The 18,678-nt window shown below is 46.2% G+C and overlaps 1 protein-coding gene across 2 annotated transcripts in view; it reads right to left on the bottom strand.

Annotated features, from left to right (window-relative positions):
- Positions 1–8,037: 8,037 nt before the first annotated feature.
- The window catches only part of ppp4r3b (protein phosphatase 4, regulatory subunit 3B), a 28,085-nt gene continuing 17,444 nt past the window's right edge, over positions 8,038–18,678 (bottom strand). For both annotated transcript variants that reach the window (XM_080781761.1, XM_080781762.1), the window contains exons 13-16: positions 17,063–17,202; positions 14,467–14,615; positions 12,398–12,552; positions 8,038–9,410 (exon numbers count right to left, since the gene is read on the bottom strand). In XM_080781761.1, coding sequence (XP_080637887.1) covers positions 9,306–9,410; positions 12,398–12,552; positions 14,467–14,615; positions 17,063–17,202 — 549 coding nt within the window. In that variant the 3' untranslated portion in view covers positions 8,038–9,305. The remainder of the gene's footprint in view (positions 9,411–12,397; positions 12,553–14,466; positions 14,616–17,062; positions 17,203–18,678) is intronic.

Genomic DNA, 18,678 nt, shown 5'->3' with positions numbered 1-18,678 from the left:
CGAGGTACTTCGGGGCTTGCTGGACCTCCAGGCGTTTGCCGTCAACGCTCACCTCAAGCTCCCTCCTTGCTTCTCTGTTGCTAAGGTGGTATGCCGCAGCGACTGTCTTTCCAACGCTAAGCTGTAGACGCCACCTTTGGAGGTATGCTACCATGGTGCCCATGTCTTCATTCAGGCCCTCTTCCATCGCCTTCCATGTTGGTCGACTGAACATGATGGCAAGGTCGTCTGCGTAGCCATACTTTCTGGACGATGTATCCGGTAGGTCATGAATGTAAATATTGAACAGCATTGGCGAGAGGACAGACCCCTGCGGTACCCCGTTCCTCAGTCTTCTGAGCCTACTGCACTGCCCACTGCTGGTCTGGAGAATGAAGCTGCGGTTGGAGAGCGTCTCCATGATGAACTTCACCATATGCTGGTCCGGTATTGTCCTCAACAGCTTCAGGTGGAGCCACACGGTGCCACACGGTGTCGTATGCGGCAGTCAGGTCCAGGTACACCACCCCAGCTTTCTCATTGTCCTGGAAACTGTTCTCGATGTCTTGAGAAAGTAGTGTAACCTGGTCTGCTGTTGACCTTCCACGACGGAAACCAGCTTGTTCCCGTGGGAGCTGTGAGTCCACTACTGGCTCTATGCGGCCATGGATCATCCTCTCCAAGATCTTAAATGGGACACTGAGCAATGAGATGGGCCTGTATGACTTGGGGTCATCCGCGTCTTTATTTGGCTTGGGCAAAGCTATCACGGAGGCGCGGCGCCAAATCTTTGGGAGCTTTAACCTCCGGTAGCATGCTGTAAAAAAAGCACAAAGCCAGCCAGATGTTGTTGTGCTCTGGTGGATGACGAACTCCGGGTGGATGTTGTCACGGCCTGGAGATTTGCCCGGCTTGAGCTTGCTCATGGCCTCACTGAGTTCCTCTGCTGTAAATTCTCCCGAGAGGTTGGAATCGACACTGGCCGCTCTTGAGATGCAAGACACCTCTCGCGATGTCAGTCTTTGTCTGCATCCGGGAAGCGGCCGTTCTTCAGGAGCTGGGAAGCGATGGAATCTGCGGTGACTGGGCATCTGTGAGCTGTTGTATTTCTGCCTGTAAGCAGGTTGATGGTCTGCCACGCCTTGCGACTAGAATGGGTGAAGTCGATTGACTCGACGACTTCTGTCCATCTGGCCTTGCGGGTGGCGTCAAGCCTCTGGAGCAGTGCTGATGCAGTCACATCCACCTCTTCTCTGGAGCTGGCTCTCTGGTGTTCACTCAAGAGGCGGCTGCACTCCTCGTCCCAACCTGGGATGTAGTTCCTGTTATAACCACGAGGGATGGTCTTCTTTGCTGCACACAGGAGGACCCGGCAGTAGGCTGCATAGGCTGCATCCATATCTGCCGTCTCTGGATCTGGCAGGCCGGCTGACCTTCTTCCCGTCTCCTCAGCATACGACTCCCAGTTGGCCTTTCGGAAGTTCCATCGCTTGACAGGTTTCCCTGGAACCGGTTCCACCAGTGATGGGACTTTAATGATTTCCAAACGTCACCAATATAGATTGCAAAAGGCTTAATTAGTCAGATCATAACTTGGGTAAATAGCTGCAACTGTACTCTTTGATTAATTCCAAACACACAGTTAACACAGCAAATAGAAACCACTCTGAGCCAGATGAATTGGCATAAACGCTTCAAACACAGCAAAGATCACTGCAAAATAATATCAAAAGGCTAAGAGCCATAAACACAGCAAACTGGGCAGTAATCAAGCGCCAGTCTGCAGCATAACCATTAACCAAGTATATGTCTGTCTTTGATGGTAGCCGATTACAGCAGTTGGTCAAGACAGCAATGAAGGACTCGTTTAAAGCCACCTGGGCTATTTCAGTTATATATATATATAGTTATATATATATATATATATATATATATATATATATATATATATATATATATATATATAGTACAAAAGAATAAAAACTGTAGCAGCATAGAGTTTAAAAACCAAAACTAAAAAGGTAAAAAGAACAGCGGTTCAACAGTACACAGTCCTGTAATAGAGCAAACATTGAATTAGAATGGGCCTGATTCATTAAAAAGAAATACGCCACCGTTACACTGTGGTGGAAACAGATATCGTATTTATCCGTCCGATCAAGCTACGTTGAGATGACGTGTTATTCAGAGAGCGGTGTGTACCACAGGTGCGCTGGCGTATCGCAGGTGTATGTCATACTGAATGCAGTGGGTGCAAAGTGATCGGAAAAGCACCCGACAACCTCATTTGCATTGATCCACGCCCCATATCGCACCATAAAAGGCTTCAAGCATGACTCAGCAGACAGCAGTTTGGTCTGTCAAAAAAAGAAAAAAGGCTTTGCAGCCGCAGACTATGCGGCTTCACAGCCGCGGTCAATGCATGAATATAGCCCGCACTCTATTAAAATGTCCACAACGGTGCGTGCTCCGCTGCTGAAACAATATAATTATAATTTATTTAATTAAGTTCGGGACCAAGGCGGGTGCTGCACTCATACCTTTGCACTTTGCAGTCAGAGGTAAAACATAGGCTATCCTATCCGATATTTAAAATATCGGATATATGTCAACGCAAAAGTCGTCTTTTGAGAGAGAGAGAGAGAGAGAGAGAGAGAGAGAGAGAGAGAGAGAGAGAGAGAGGGGAGAGAGAGAGGAGAGAGGGAGGGGGGCATGGCTTGCGCGATAAAGAACAGTAGGCCTACAAGCCTATACATTCATAAGTGAATAATTGGGATCCTCTTGTCTGAAGAATTTAAGAAATTATAATCCAGTGAGTTTAGCCAGTGAGTTAAACTATTCTGTGTGTGGCATCCATGCATGTGATCAATATCAATACATGATTATAAAGTCAATAAAAGTCTGTCCTTCATATTTGCAAGCACGGGAGCAGCGCATGTGAAGCTGCGGAGCGGACCGTTGCCCCGTCGGCTAGAATGCTGTCGGAAAAAAGGCCGCCTCCCAGGCTAATGTGGTCTTCTATTTTTTATACAGGGCTATATAGCCCATTCATTTTCCAATGTGAATCGGATCGGCAGCACGCTGCTGTCTGCCCACCCCCCCACACACACACACACACACACACACACACTGCACACACACACACACACACACACACACACACACACACACACACACACACACACACCAACCGACAGTCAACTGACTCAAGGAGCTCCGTAACAAAACAATTTCAATAGGCCTGCCGCCTACTGCAGGCATTACTACACTAAACAATGTTGGATTCGTAGTGCAGAATGCAGATAAGCCTATGTGTTCTTATTATAATTGTGAGTTTGTTTTTTAACATGCGCGAGAGCCGATCTACAAGCTCACAACCGTTGCACTGCGAGTAGAAAGCTGTCAAGTGAGAAGCGCAATCGCGCATGCTATAGTAATATCCTAATGAATAAATAAAAAGGTGTCGGGCTTGCAGGGGCAGTTTCTGTATGGGGAAATGCATGCATTTAGGCATACAAGTGCACTCAGCTTTTATTATATAGGCTATCATTGATTTTGTGCTGATCGACCAAATATATGTCATGGGGACACATGCCTACATATTTTATCTGAGATTTGGGAACAATTTATTGATTCAGCATGAAGACTAAAGCCTTCTGAATAAATCTCACGTGTATGCTTCCGCAAATGTCTCCCGTCTGTGCCGTCTCCGCCACCTAAAGACGTCCCGTGGGAATTGACGGAGTTTCCGACCAACGTACGTGAGCGTCAAGTTCACGGCCATTTCCATGAATTCCAAATTAATGTGGGAAATCCACGTAAATGCCTTTCCGCTAGCTTCACGTCATGTTATCACCGTAAACGCCGTTGTGAATCAGGCCCAAAGTATTTATGCAGGTTAGCACACATATCCTGTTAACAGGTGTCAGGGTAGCCCCATATGTGCCCTCTCCCTACTCCGAGAATGAGCTGTGGCTACAGAATGAGCGTAGGGAGAGGGCACATATGCCTGGGGCTAGTGTCAGGGCATCCCAGGTTGTTTGTACAGTGCATTTGCTCGTTCAGAACGCCATCTGTCACTCTGTGTAATATAAATGCATCATGAGAACTCACATTGTATACATTATAAAAAGACGTAATGCTGTCGCAATACAGACGTTAAGCCTACCTGAGTCTAGACTCATGTCACACACACTAGCAGCCTCTCGTTCCAGCTCGTGTGTGTACCACGCGCGCGCGCACACACACACGCACACACACACACACACACACACACACACACACACACACACACACACACACACACACACAATAGCAGGGCTCTCGTTCACAGCGTCTACCAACGAGATAAGCGTAAATAACTGGAACACCATTAAACGGATTGTTTGTGCTGTCGCCGTACGAGGCAAGCCCACCTTTGTTTCTAGCAGCCTGCATACCAACACGCCTACAATGACAGGGCTGTCCGCTCTAAGTCAGAGCTCCACCAACGTCTAACAAGAGAAGATATAAACGTATAGGCCTATTAAGTACTTGGGAGGTTGTCTACATAAGTCAACCTAGAAACCATAAAACCACGGCTTACCTCGACACGCGACTGGACACAAACATGAAGCGGCGCCAGACAGCTTGAAGAACTGACGTCAACCTGGGTAATACATACGCAGCTTCACCCTATGCCTGACTATAGCTACGTAATATACTGAGCTGAGGGGGTGGTGCCAACGAAACACAGGTATCCTCAGTCACCCTCATACACAAAATACACTTTTAGACAAGCAAGCTTAAAGCAGCTCTGCTCTGCTCTATATGTCACTTTTTAATGTTTAAAATGTAATCATAACTTATACATTTGGGGTGGTTGTATGTAGTCTGCCTGCTCTTCTATTGAGACATTGAGATGTGTCAAAGGTCACGTCTCACCTAGTTTACACAAATTGCCACCTGAAGTTCGAGATTCAATTCATACCCTGAGCAGGCAGGCTTCATTAGCCTGCTGATGGCAGCTGATAACGGTTCCCCCTCCCTCCTCATCCTCCTGGACTTGTCAGCCGCATTTCGACACAGTCGACCGTGTGTACCATTCTCCTCAACAGACTCCGCTCCACCATAGGGCTCACCGACAGGTTCACCTCATATCTCACAGACAGAACCGAGCTCGTCTCCCAGGGAGGTGTTCACTCACGATCACACCCTGCTGTCACCTGTGTGGCGTACCCCCAAGGTTCCGTCCTCGTCCCCACCCTATCCTACCACTGCTGCGCTGCATGACGCCCAACTCTACCTCAGGAGTCAGGACTGTCCCACTCCCCTCTGCCCCTATAGCTCTGTCATCACCATCATCCACACTGACCACCTGCCTTGAGGAGATAAAGGTGTGCATGACTGACACGTTTGACAATTTCTTGTTTGACAACTAAACAGCTCCAAGACAGAGGCCATTCTAATCAGCACCCCCACACCAGGTCAAATCATCCCCCAATAACCAGCATCACCTTCTCCACCCAGGACCTCCCCCTCCCACCTGTAGTCACCAACTTGGGAGTAAAAACCTGACCTTAATTGACCCCCACATCAAACACCTCTGCAAAACCTCATTCTTTCACCTCCGAAACATAGCCAGACTCAGTCCCACACTCACCCTGCCAGATGCAGAAAAACTTCACGCCTTTATCTCCTCAAGGCTTCGACTACTGCAACGCACTTCTCACCCATAGCAAGAGCATCCAGAGGCTCCAGTACACCCAGAACAGTGCTGCTAGGGTCCTGGTGAGAGTGCGGAAATACGAACATATCACACCCATACTCCATTCCCTTCACTGGCTTCCCGTCTCCTACAGGACAGAATACATGGTCTGCCTCCTCACCCATCAGTGCATCCACAGCAACGCCCCTTCCTATCTGAAGGAACTCATTGAAGGCCCCAACCTCCACCCGCTCCCTCCACTCTGGAAATTCAAACGCACTCAAAACCACAAAAACAAAACGCTGCACCATATGGGGGACCAGGCCTTCTGCTCAGCTGCTCCTCGGCTGTGGAATGCCCTCCCCCGACCACCTGAGAGCACCACAATCCGTGGACGCTTTTAATTAAAAGGGGACTTAAGACTTTTTTTTTAGGCATTTGGCTTGTTGGACTTTTAGATGCCCGGTGTGCTTTTAACCTTTTAGCAGTATACTTGACCACGAAATGCATGAATTGTCCTTATATTAGTCCTTTTACATGTATATACTATATTTTTCCTTCTCTTGATGTAGCACTTTGAGATTTGTTTCAAATGTTAAGTGCATTATAAATACATTTTATTTTTATTATTAGCTCAAAGGTAAAATGTTCAGCACTTGTGCAGGAAAGTGGGTTCTCGTTCGGGACGCTGTGGGTGCTGGTGGCGTGTCCTCTCCTCCGCGGCATCAGTGCCCATACCCGAGGCGGGGGTTGGCGAAAAGGGCCTTTCTGTGTGGAGTTTGCATTTTCTCCCCGTGTCCCCTAGGGTAGGTACCCTAACAAAAAACATGCAGTAATCCTGGTCACTAAACTGCCTCCCCCTGGCAAGCCGGGGCGTCTGATCCCCCCCCCCCCCCCCCCTCAGGTGTAAAGGAGCGACTTGGACACTTATGCATGAAGGGAGCATGAGTTCAAGTCCGTTGCTCTCCCCCGGTTGGCAGAGGGTGTGTAGAGCCCAGGATCACAATATATATATATTAAATAAAAATGAAAGTGGGTTCAAACCCAGGGTAGAAGAGGAAAGTTGGTGCAGCTTTAAGGTCTGCAGGACAATTTGTGTAGCAAGCTTTTTGGATCTGGCAGCGTCAGGTTAGGACAATAAGGCATCAGGGTTAGATTGTGAATTTAGACGATTGGAATCCTGAATTTTTCTTATGGATTAGGTCGTTGCAGTGGAGTCAATGAGCACAGGTCTGTGTTGCGCCGTTCATTAAAGTTCATTAAAAAAACAAGCGAGGTTCACATGTTTAATGCCAGGGTCACATTTAATCTGAAAACTTATCAAATAACAAATGCATACAAATGTTCTGAATGGAGGACAGTGGCAGTAAATGCACTTGGTACAAATTGATCATGAGAAAAATAAAAAGCTAAGTAATTGATCACCCATCGGCTGTTGAAATGTGTTTGACATGAAGTGGCTTCCCAGATCTCAAACTGAACCAACCGTCTCAGCATGAATCGGACTCTTATCACACTATCAATGATGGCAGTGATATTTGAACACCCGTTCTATTCCTTGACACCTTTCACTCGGCAAGTGACGGGGCATTATTTAGATTTTTTACCACTTCCATTTCATCGGACCATCTCGATGTTTATTGGCGATGAAACCTGGAGATACTATGCAATGCACGGCTTTGAGAAAGTCAACCCCCAAGCCCCTTCCTCTTCTCCTTCCGATAACATCTTTAGTAATGTCTTGGAAGGAATGTTTGATAAAAAAAAAAAAAAACTGCATAAGCCTCACTGCATCTGCTCCCCTCTTAAAAATATCCAAGGTCAAATTCAAAAACTCAACCACTTCATGGAGTTGGAGCAAATTTTAAAAGATCTTATTTCCCGTAGAGCTTAACGGATCTGCTTAAATGTCTATAAAGCGTCCCAAGAAAGGACCTGACTTATAGACATGAAAAAAAGGTCACATTGGCGAGGTTGCTTTTTAACCATATTTCTACACGTTTCTGAATTGCATGTTAAGTCAGTTGGTACTTTTGAGTATTGTAATCACTTGCGAGCATCTACCGCGTCATGAGCGGCATGTCTCCACCATGCCGAACACCCGCAGTGGTACAGTACTGCAACAGCCCGTGGCACGTCCAGAGAGAAATGCTGGCGAACCAAACCTTCATGGTCCCAGAACACATTAACGTAACACACATCTAGGGGTGTTTTGGATTAACCTGGGGCTCCTGAGAAGTGTGTGAAGTCTACTAGTGAGTGCACAAACGGGTCAGGTTTGTGGCAAAAAAAAAAAAAAGATTGGGCTGTCTTGTTAAGACGCTGCTTAACCCTTCAAGCCCTGAAATACAAAAACAGAACTTCAGACGTCCTCCAGAGGTTGGCTGCAAAAATGACTTTACTGCAGTTTTAATACATGTTATTTTTTAAAACCAGCATTTTGTAACATCCTTGCTTTTTTTTTTACAATGAATCAAATTAAATTGGATTAAAAGGGTGAACACAACAGTGACCCCACCTTTTTGTGCAACAACAACAAAAAATACACAGGCAGGTAAGAAGGTAAATCTTCTCCCCTTTTAAAATCAAGTCAGGGGGGAAAAAAATGATTAAAAAGAAAAATATCTGTACAGTACGTTATAATAAAGTCATGAAATACAGGATTTCCTGGCTAACGCAGTCCTGTGTTGAGTGTGTGTGTGTGTGTCTCGTGTTGTGTGCGCCACCCTGGCTTTAAAAATCGCTCAGTCCTGCTCCTCGTCAGGTTGTGGCTGCAATTCTTTTTCCGTTGCGTTACCCCTTCCCCCAAATCACAATTCTTCTATTTTTATCTTGCCTATAGATCCCTCGATTCACAACCTGAATGAACAGTCCTGCTTGTCCGCTGTGGGTGGGTAGGGGGGGGAGGGGGAGGGGGGGGGGGGGGGGGGGTGTCACACACTGATTCAGCCAGTCAAGCTTTCTAATAACTATAAAAGGCTAGCCCTGCTAGCCTGACTGGCTCTCTGAATAGTTGGTACGTTGGCTGGCTGTGTTCTGGCTTCCTCCTCTCTCTGTGTGGAGCTCATTGGGTGATGGTTTGATGGGGGGGGGGGGGGGGGGAGGTGAAGGAGGAGTTAAAAAGAGCACGGGTCAATGTTGCAGTTTCCTGGCTACTATTGCTATAGCAACAGAGTGGGAGAGAGGGATCCGTGTCGTGGCACCGACGATCACTATTGTGGCTTCAGCCCTCTCAGTTCCACAGGTATAGCCAGGAGGTGGGCGTAGTAGAAAAGGTTCAGATGGAAGGGACGTATCGGTGTGGAGGAAAAAAAAAGAGGACAGGAGGCTCTCTCTCCGACTCTCCTGGAGGAGGAGGAGCGGAGGAGGAGGAGGTAAAGCAGAGGAGATGAAGAAGATGGGAGCAGATAGGGTCCATCCTTCTTTCCAGCAGGAGAGAATTTCTATCTTCTTCACTGGGAAGGGGACGAAAATGGGGGTAGGCGATAGAAGGGAGTCGAGTGAGAGTGTTTGTCCGTCTCCTCTGCAGGGAGGGGGGGGGGGGGGGGGGGGGGAGAGTGACCAATGAGACGACCGGAAGAGGGAGGGAAGGAGGGACTTTGTCATCCGTCGGCGGCTACGACCGAAAACGAGCGCATCTTTATGAGCCCAGGCGGGGCCGTTTCCTTGGAGACTGCTCCTCCTCCTCGTCCTCCTCGTCCTCGTCTTCATCATCGGGATAGTCCACCAGGCCCACCATGGCCGTCTGGAGAAAAGAGACAAGTGTGTATATTTATGGAGACACTCAAAGCCACCATTCTGACCTGAGATCAGATTCATACGAGGTTTCCACTGGACACACACACTGGTCTGATGAACCCATTCTGACCCGAGATCAGATTCTAAAAAAAATGTCAGTCGTTCTTCGATTTTTCAAAAAATAGCAGACCTACAAGCTCGTAGCGCGCCACTCGGTGGCGCGCTATGAGCTTGTAGATCTGCTATTTTTCAATAGCTAAAGCATAACATGATGCTGACACCAAAATGGGTTCCCGATCAGAATGGGTTAAAGACATTTTGACACCTTTGTTTAATTATACCAAATTACATTATGTACCACTTTCCTCTGTCACTTGTACCACTGTAACACTGTCCATTTATTGACTCATAGAAATCTTAAGATCTCATAACAATCAAACGTCAACTACGAATTACATGCAGCGCAAAAACCCAGCTTTATTCCACATTTGTCATTAGTTTGATAGATTAAGCCGTTTACATGAAGTTTTTGCTGACCTCTTGATATGCCGTGTAGCACACAGCCCAAATAATGACTGAAAGAGACGTCCCTTCTCCTCCACACAACATCCCCCATTTCAGCTAATCTCTTTGATTTACAGTTGCACAAACGTTGCCCTTCGGAAAGCAACCGTTTCACCACCCATGGCAGGCAGCCTCGCCGAGTCTGTCTCTACCCAGTCAAATGTAGTCCATTATTAATCCAATGCCTCCCGGTCACATTATGGGCTCGCAAACAACAGTGAGAGGTGTGAAAATATTCACTTTGGGACGGTTAAAATTGTATTTTGGAACAGCGGTGAAAACCGTTTGTGACATTAATGGATGAAATGATGACTATGCGCCGCGCTTGCAAACGGCGTACTTTCCCCGTTGACCAGGGGAGAGAATAATGCCCATGGACTAAGCTGGTGTCTGAAAGAAGAGGGCCAGACGTGCATCACCACTGCACACACACTGTGACCTTATTTCTTCTTCTACTGATGCAGCTCAACGGAGCTGGATTTAAAAAATCCCATAGCTGGTGGGGACGGAGGCTCTCCATGCTAACCGGAGCAATGCCAAAAGGTAAATAACTCAGTCGCATATATGGAGTATACGGTTGTCTACGAACAGACCATAGACTGTAAAAAATATGGACAAAGCGTTCCGCGGGTCTAACATGAATGTAAAATGAAGCCTGTCTCTATGCAGCCATCTTTCAAGATCCGGGCCCAAGCCCAGCTGGCCCATTGGCTGGCCCAGACAATGAGGCGGGACTTCCCCCCCTTCTTCGTTGGTTTTTATTTTGACTGGAGTGGGTGGGGAATCCCGTTCATAGACTGCAACGGTAGCCACGCCCCTCAGAACATGCGCGACTTTATGGTCATTTTTTTTTATACATGGGACCATAATTTTCCAAAAAGAATATTATGACATTAGAAATGAGACTTTAAAACTAGTGACTGGAAGCAAAAAGTATTCATGACCATGTTTATTAAGGTAATACAGTCTAGGTGAAGTTGGGCCAAAATACATGGACTTCTATGGGGCTATGGGTTTTTCTGGGTCCAGTGATAGCGCCACAACAGGCCATTATATGAACTTTCATTTCCTTAGTGGCTTCACAAATTAAGTGAGTTGCCTTTCATTACTTCTACAGAGAAAATGAATCAAAGTCAAAAGTCGTACGATTTGTTACCGCACGTTTGACCCATCTCTTGGAGTGGTTGATTTGACCCCCCCCCCCCCCCCCCAATCCAACCCTTTGATGCCGAGTGCCAAGCAGGGAGACGTTGGGTCCCATTTTCACAGTCTTTGGTATGTGACCCGGCCGGGGATCGAACCCCGACCTCCTAGTTTCAGCATAAATGTCATGTAACAGATAGACACACTTACATAGGCTATGAATTGTATGTTACTCTCGACTTCCTGCGCACACATGAAATGCAGCACAGCCCGTCGACTCCTGAATATAAAACTAAAACGAATAGGCTACTCACCAATACAAAGACTTTTTGTGGTTTCGAAAGCCTACTTTTCCTAGTGGACGCACTCAGAGCCCCCCCCCCCCCCCCCCCCCCCCACACACACACATAAAATGCACTTTTTGGCCAAAAATGTTATAGAATCCACCAAGCGCAGACACTTCCTGGTTGAACGATGTTTTTACGAAACAGCGCATCCCATGTTGCAAAGCCAAATAACTCTCAAAGAGATTGGTACGTGCTCCAGTTATGTAATGCGGTCCTCTGACCCGTGTTTGGGCGAAGAGTAAACTATTGAGTAAATGGTGTTTCAGTAGGCTTTCGACGACACAAAACGTCTTTGTATTGGAGAGTAGCGAAATCGTTCGCTACTCGACAAGGCTAGGCTGCGTGCTCCCAGCACCAGGACTGGTTATTGAGAACCGTGTTCTACTACTCCCCTCTGACTGGTTGCTCTGGCACCATAGGCTCTGTATTCCCCGACGAAGGCTTAACCACCGAAACATTGGATTCATGTCTTACTCTGCGTCCTAATAAAATATTTGGAACTTTGGCTGTCAGCCATCTTGTTTTTTTTCAAGATTCCCTCTTCAGTTTATGCTCCCGTGGGCCGGCACCGCTTCAAAATAAAACATATAAAAATGTACTCATATTGAGGGACATTTCTCTCAAAATAACCTTTCTGTGAATGCCATCTCTATCCTGGGGTCGGTCTGACAGACAAAGAGTCAATGTTTACTCAGCTCACCGTGAGCCAGACTAGGCAACTTTTCTCAGACTTAACACAGGGAAACAAAACGTTAACCGTTCGCTCAAGCTCATTGTATTTATTATCGATAGAAGTTAATGCCAGATTTAGCTACTACCATTGCCCGCAAACCGTCCCATGCAAAGTGCTAGCCGCTAGCCGGGGCTCTCCTCTGTGTGCCGTGCGTTTGAGCACGGGTAGCGTGCATGCGTTTGCGATACAAGGCAACGCTCAACATACCTTGACGACTGGCGTGGAGGGCAGAGCCGTGGTCTTTACCGAGGAGGCAGTGCTGTTGTTTGTGTTGATGTTGTTGTTTGGGGTGCTTGTTGGCGAGGCAGGGGGGATGGGAGCAGTCTTCCCATTGTTGGCACCGTTTGTTCCATTTGCAGTTCCTGCAGATTAAGAGAGGACCAAAGCTTCATGATCTTTGCTGCTATATGGCATCTGGAGAACAGTGCCTTGTGCTTTAACCATAGACTGTAAAAAAATATGGACAAAGCGTTCCGCGGGTCTAACATGAACATAAAATGAAGTCTGTCAGTCCTTGCAATGGAAGTCGCCATCTTTCTAGATCCGTTTGGGCCCAGCTGGCCCATTGGCTGGCCCAGACAACGAGGCGGGACTTCCCCCCTTCTTCATTGGTTTTTATTTTGACTCGAGTGGGTGGGGGATCCCGTTCATAGACTGTAACGGTAGCCACGCCCCTCAGAACATGCACAACTTTTTGGTATTTTTTTTTTATAAATGGGACCATAATTTTCCAAAAAGAATATTATGACATTAGAAATGAGACTTTAAACTAGTGACTGGAAGCAAAAAGTATTCATGACCATGTTTATTAAGGTAATACAGTCTAGGTGAAGTTGGGCCCAAATACATGGACTTCTATGGGGCTATGGGTTTTTTTGAGCCCAATGACAGCGCCACAACAGGCCATTATATGAACTTTCATTTCCTTAGTGGCTTCACAAAATATCTGTCTGACTGCCCCCCTGGCTTTAACCCATTAAAAACAGAGAAAGCATCAGTGTCATTTTAGATTTTATAATGGACTGGCATGGCCAGGCTAATATCACTGCGTAGATATTAGCCTGGAATCTTTGTGGAACCTGCATTTACAATGGGGGGGGGCGAATAAAATAAATGCGGCTAGGGTGATGAACCTGCCCCATATTTGCATACCGGGCGCCGATTGGTGCCCCCACAACTGTGGGGGGCAGAGAAATCCAATCACACGTTAACCGAGCAGGGCCAGATGAAATAGCAGAGAGAGCGAAATGGTAAGTGGTGCATTACTATAGCACTTTTATCAAAAGCGATTTACATTACACACACACACACACACACACACAGAGACAGATGGCGGAGGAAACCATGCAAGGCACCAACCTACACATGGGAGCAATTAGGGGTTCAGCATCTTGCTCAAGGACACTTCGACACCAACTATGGTGAGTTGGTGTCGACTTCTACCGGCCACTCTGCCCCTGAACCACTGCCATCGTTCTAAACCCCTGTAGCAGTATACAAAGTCACAGCACTGAGTGCTGCAAGCTTGTAAATCTGTTAATTTTTGTATATAGGGCTTATACAATTCTAAATTCCTTATAACGCAAATCTTTTCTTTACCGGCGGCCCCTAGCACAAAATGCACATCATTTTGGGCACCTTGGGGTGCCTTGGCACGAAAATAAATGCAGATTTAGAAGGCATTTGTAGAATCTGCCTCAGGTCTTAATGGGTTAACCTAATTTTCTGACCTGAGATCAGATTCATACGAGGTTTCCACTGGACACACACACACACTGGTCTGATTAACCCATTCTGACCTGAGATCAGATTCTAGAAATGTCAGTCGTTCTTCGATTTTTCAAAAACAGCAGACCTACAAGCTCATAGCGCGCCACCGAGTGGCGCGCTATGAGCTTGTAGATCTGCTATTTTTTCAATAGCTAAAGCATAACATGATGCTAACACCAAAGGGTTAGGGTTCCCGGCCAGAATGGGTTAAAGGGACAGTTCACCCAAAATGCAAAGAAAATGACAAATTCCCTCTTAGGCAGAGTGCCATTAATGAATCCATTTATTCAGAAGTGCGTCTGAGTAGGGAGGCATACTCTGGTTTGTATTTGTTTTATTTTGGAGGAACTGGCCCCTATAATAATTATATGCAGAAGTACACGAGACCTCATTTTAGCTCCACGCTACGGCATCAGTCCCGTCCTTCCTTCTCGAGGCGCGCTGTTTAAGTTTTGAACTACGGATGAGACTCGCAGCTTGAACGTGACGGGAGCGGAGCGCCATACCTTTTTTGGCCTCCATGTACTTGCTGTAGGTGTCGGAGAAGTCGTCTTCTGCCCGACTCTTCTCCACGGGCTCCCCCTCGTCGTCGTCTTCGTCGTCGTTGAACCACATCTCTTCGTCCTCGTCCAACGACCGCGCGTCACGACGATATCTAAAGAGAACACAATTAGAATAAGCAGGGGGGACACCCACAATGGACGATTGGCATGGAATAGTCCTAGATATCTTCAAAATGGAAAAATTAACATACATGTTAAGAACTAGATTAGACAATTTCTACCAAATTTGGAACAACTGGATTGTGCACATTGCCCCCCCCCCCCCCCCCCCCTGAGAGCGGACTTCGTGTGATCTCACTGGTTCATTGCCTGCTGTATGATTGTATAAAATGTATAAGACACCTCTCCTCCTCTCGTGGTCGAAGACCAAAGCTATATTGTTTTTGTCCCCCTCAGCATGAATGTATATACTTTCGTTGTTGTTGTTGTTGTTTGGTTTCTTTTGTCTTTTTCCGCCCACTCTTTTATTTTTTTTGTCCCCCTGAAATGTACCACCTGAAGTGATATTGCCTTGTCTGTCCCCGTTTGAGTGTGGACTCGATGTCTTATGTAGAAAAAGGACTATACAGAGACATTGGAGATGGTGCCACATGGAGGGGGGGGGATGAGGGAGGGAAGAGGGGTGGGGGAAAAAAAAAGAAGAAAATCTTGGGAACTGCTCTTGTGTCATTTGTAGAAATGTTATATGTACAATACTGCACTTTCCAAATAAAACAAATATTTAAAAAAATAAATAAAGAATAAGCAGGGGGTGCACACCAGCGGCGCGCATGCGTCGTCAAAACGTCTGAGAATGCCCGACAGGCACTCGCACGAGACGTTAACGTCCTGTAAGTAGACTTGGAAATTAAAATCCTTAACAAGTGTGCTCTTATTTTGACGAGGCAGTTTCTGCACAGGAAGTCCGCGTCACTTGTAAAACGAGCTACGACGGATGAGCTGTCAAAGTGCTATAGTCGCTAAAACCACGTTAGCGACCGAGACCATATTTGCAATATGAAAACGGTCACTTAAGACAATGTAGGTTAATACACACACGCTGGAATTAAACACGGCACCGGCAGGAAGCATCAGGCGAGTAATTCATTGTACGTGTGTTGGACGTTTGTGTTTGTGCTAAAGGGATGAACCGACAGCTGCTGCCAGTGGGATCCTACTGCTGCTTAACGACGACACTGACTGTGACTAGGTGTACTAGTGTAGCTTTGCATCCACGTGTGAACGCAGCATAACGTTGTGGCAGGAATACGAACGTCTGGGTCAGAGGCCAGGACTTAGAATGTGTCACACAGGGGGAAAAAAAAGAAATGTAATTTCTGCATAAGGATTTAATTAGAGTTCCTATCTACAGTCATGGAGAATGTTTTAGGATTTGTCACTTTTGTGAGGAAATTACTAGTAAACGCTACGAGTGGAGAGCACATTACGTCAGGTAGGCAATGCGAACGGGACATGCAAAGCTTGCATCCGATACGTGTGAGACGGTGTGGGTGGGTGTGTGCGCGCGGCATGTGAGAGAGAGTAAGCTAAGTAACCGAGGGTGTGTGTGTGCGCGTGCGTGCATGCAGTCACAGGATGCAGCCGTAGCGGCAGCATTTCTGATATTTCGGCACGCACAATTGGCTGAACATTTCCATGCATTCTGAAACTTTGTTAGTCAAAAAAACCACTAAAATGTTCGTCTAGTCTCGTCGATGAAAACTCACGCACGTCTTCGTCATATTTTAGTCAACCAAGAGAGCCGTTTTAGCTCATCGGCGTCAGTCTGGTCCTGAATCTTTTGCGTTTATTCCGTCGACGTCAAGACATTCGTCCTGAAAAAAGGGCCGTTGTTGACGTCGTCATTTACGTTATCGTCACGCCTGACAAAAAACACCAGCGCAAGCTACACATATAATAGTCTTGTTATCTTCACAGAGGCCAGCGCCTTTTGGTAAATGTGTTACTTTATATCTCAAGAGCACATCACCTCCACCCAGACATGAAGCTGCACAGGCATCTTGTGTAAAACCAGGAAACATTGTGCTGTAGTTCATAATTTATTCATGTCTATTCGTATTTTGTAAATTAATTGTGAATTGTGAATGGCCAATAATTCACAGAGAACCTTCGTTTTGGACACATGCAAATCTATACTACAAGATATCCTACACTAACTGCAGTGACATTTGACACAAAACGGGGAAGGACTTTTGGTGTTTCAAGCATTATGTTATGCTTTAGCCGTTGAAAAATAGCAGATCTACAAGCTCATAGCGCGCTACGAGCTTGTAGGTCTGCTATTTTTTTAAGAATCGTGAAAAGTGCCATGAAAAGTGTTTGAGAACGACCGACATAGAAACACAGCTTTTCAAGAAAACAGTCAGGATTTAGAAGACATTTTGCAGAATCGTTCCCATGGTCTAAAATAATGGGTTAAAGTAAATGAAGAATGAACGTCAATGGAGGATCCAGGGTTGCACAGAGTCGAGGGGAAACGTTCAGTTCTCCTCCACGGGGACTGACACATAATGGTACATAATGTGATTAAATCACTGACCTGTTGAGTCTTTGACTCTGCCTGTCTTTCTCCTGCTCGTAGCGTCCCTTCAGGCCCTTGAAGGTCTGGACGTACTCGATGGACTCCAGCGCTTTGTAGAAGTTGTCCACGATGTGAGCGATCAGAGACTTTACGTCTTCCTGGAATGGCAAAAGAGACGACGGATGGCAATTATTAGCATTGTATCAACATGGGGGGGGGGAATTAAAAAAACTTCAGTGCACTATTCGCCATGTATCCGAAGGAAGTCTGATCCAATCACTTTTAGATCTCTCCAGTTTAATCCTGAGTTTAAGTTTTGTAGTGTTCAAGATCTGATTTTAGGCATGTTTAAGCCTACAGGAAAATCCGTGTTGAGGTTCTTAATTCACTGTTTTTCATTAAAACGTCTTTGTCCTAAAACTGTCCAGTTAGGATTGTGTTGAAGTCCAGCGCATTTTAGAGCTTCAATGCCGTGAGCCATGAAATGTTGCACAAATCTTGTGGTTGTCTTTTTGGCATTGTTAATATTGTATCTGTGTCGTCCCAGCCTAGTACCAATTGTTTTACCCGTCTCTCCGACATATTGTAAACCACATTTTTCCACATGTGATTAAGTAAATGCAGTTGCTGGTTATGGCTGTTTAATTTGTTGTTTAATCTCTAAGACGCGTTTTGTTGGTTCTATTTTTTTACTAATTGTTTGGGTTTGAAGTATTCTGGTCCCTGGCGTGCTGGTGTGTTGATTTATTTTAGCTTGCTGTGGGGGTTGCTGCGACTGTAAAGATGAAACGGAAGTGGGGGAGGAGGCTTCGCTTTCCGCTTTATCGCTTTACTCGTGATCAGAGCTTCCGTCGCTCCAGACTGTACGACGGAAGCATTTATATTTTACTCGTGATCAGAGCTTCCGTCGCTCCAGACTGTACGACGGAAGCGTTTGGAAATTTGCGAGAGGCAACAGTCTCTGGGCCCCACGCGAGACTACTCCGGACCCAGTTTAACCCATTTTAGGCCTGAAAAGAAAATGTCTCCCAACAGTTTTCTGAAATACCCATGTTTCTAGGCCTACTGTATATCACTCAATATTTCATGTCAAGGACCGCAAAAATGATCCGTTTGTGGCCTCCGCCCCCCATATGACAATATGATGTTCCAGGGACCCTCCATAAGCAAAGATTTGAGTTAAAAAAACGTTCGTTCTGAAAAAATATATTCCAAATTTGAGGCACATTTTCACGATTTTTCAAAAATAGCAGACCTACAAGCTCGTAGCGCGCCACTCGGTGGCGCGCTACGAGCTTGTAGGTCTGCTATTTTTCAATAGCTAAAGCATAACATGATGCTTAAAACACCAAAAGGGGTGAATGAACACTGCTGTCTAGGGGTTGTCCCGATCGGATCGTGGGAAATCGGCTCCGATGACATGATGTTCAAAATCGGAGAGAAAAGGTCGGATGTTTAATTTGTCTAATGTAAATCTCAAAGAAAGATGGATAAGCAATGAGGTTTTCCTTCTGGTCCCAGTCAGAGGTCATCAAACAAAGACTAGTCACACGTGAAAGAAAGGCACCCATGATGAAAACAAAGGGAATGCAACCCCCCGCTGCTATGCATGATGGCATAGGCGTCTGTAGTGC

This window comes from Protomyctophum bolini, assembly GCF_963924005.1.
Source record: "Protomyctophum bolini genome assembly, chromosome: 14".
Lineage (NCBI taxonomy): Eukaryota > Metazoa > Chordata > Actinopteri > Myctophiformes > Myctophidae > Protomyctophum > Protomyctophum bolini.
This window is presented reverse-complemented; position numbering and strand designations above follow the sequence as displayed.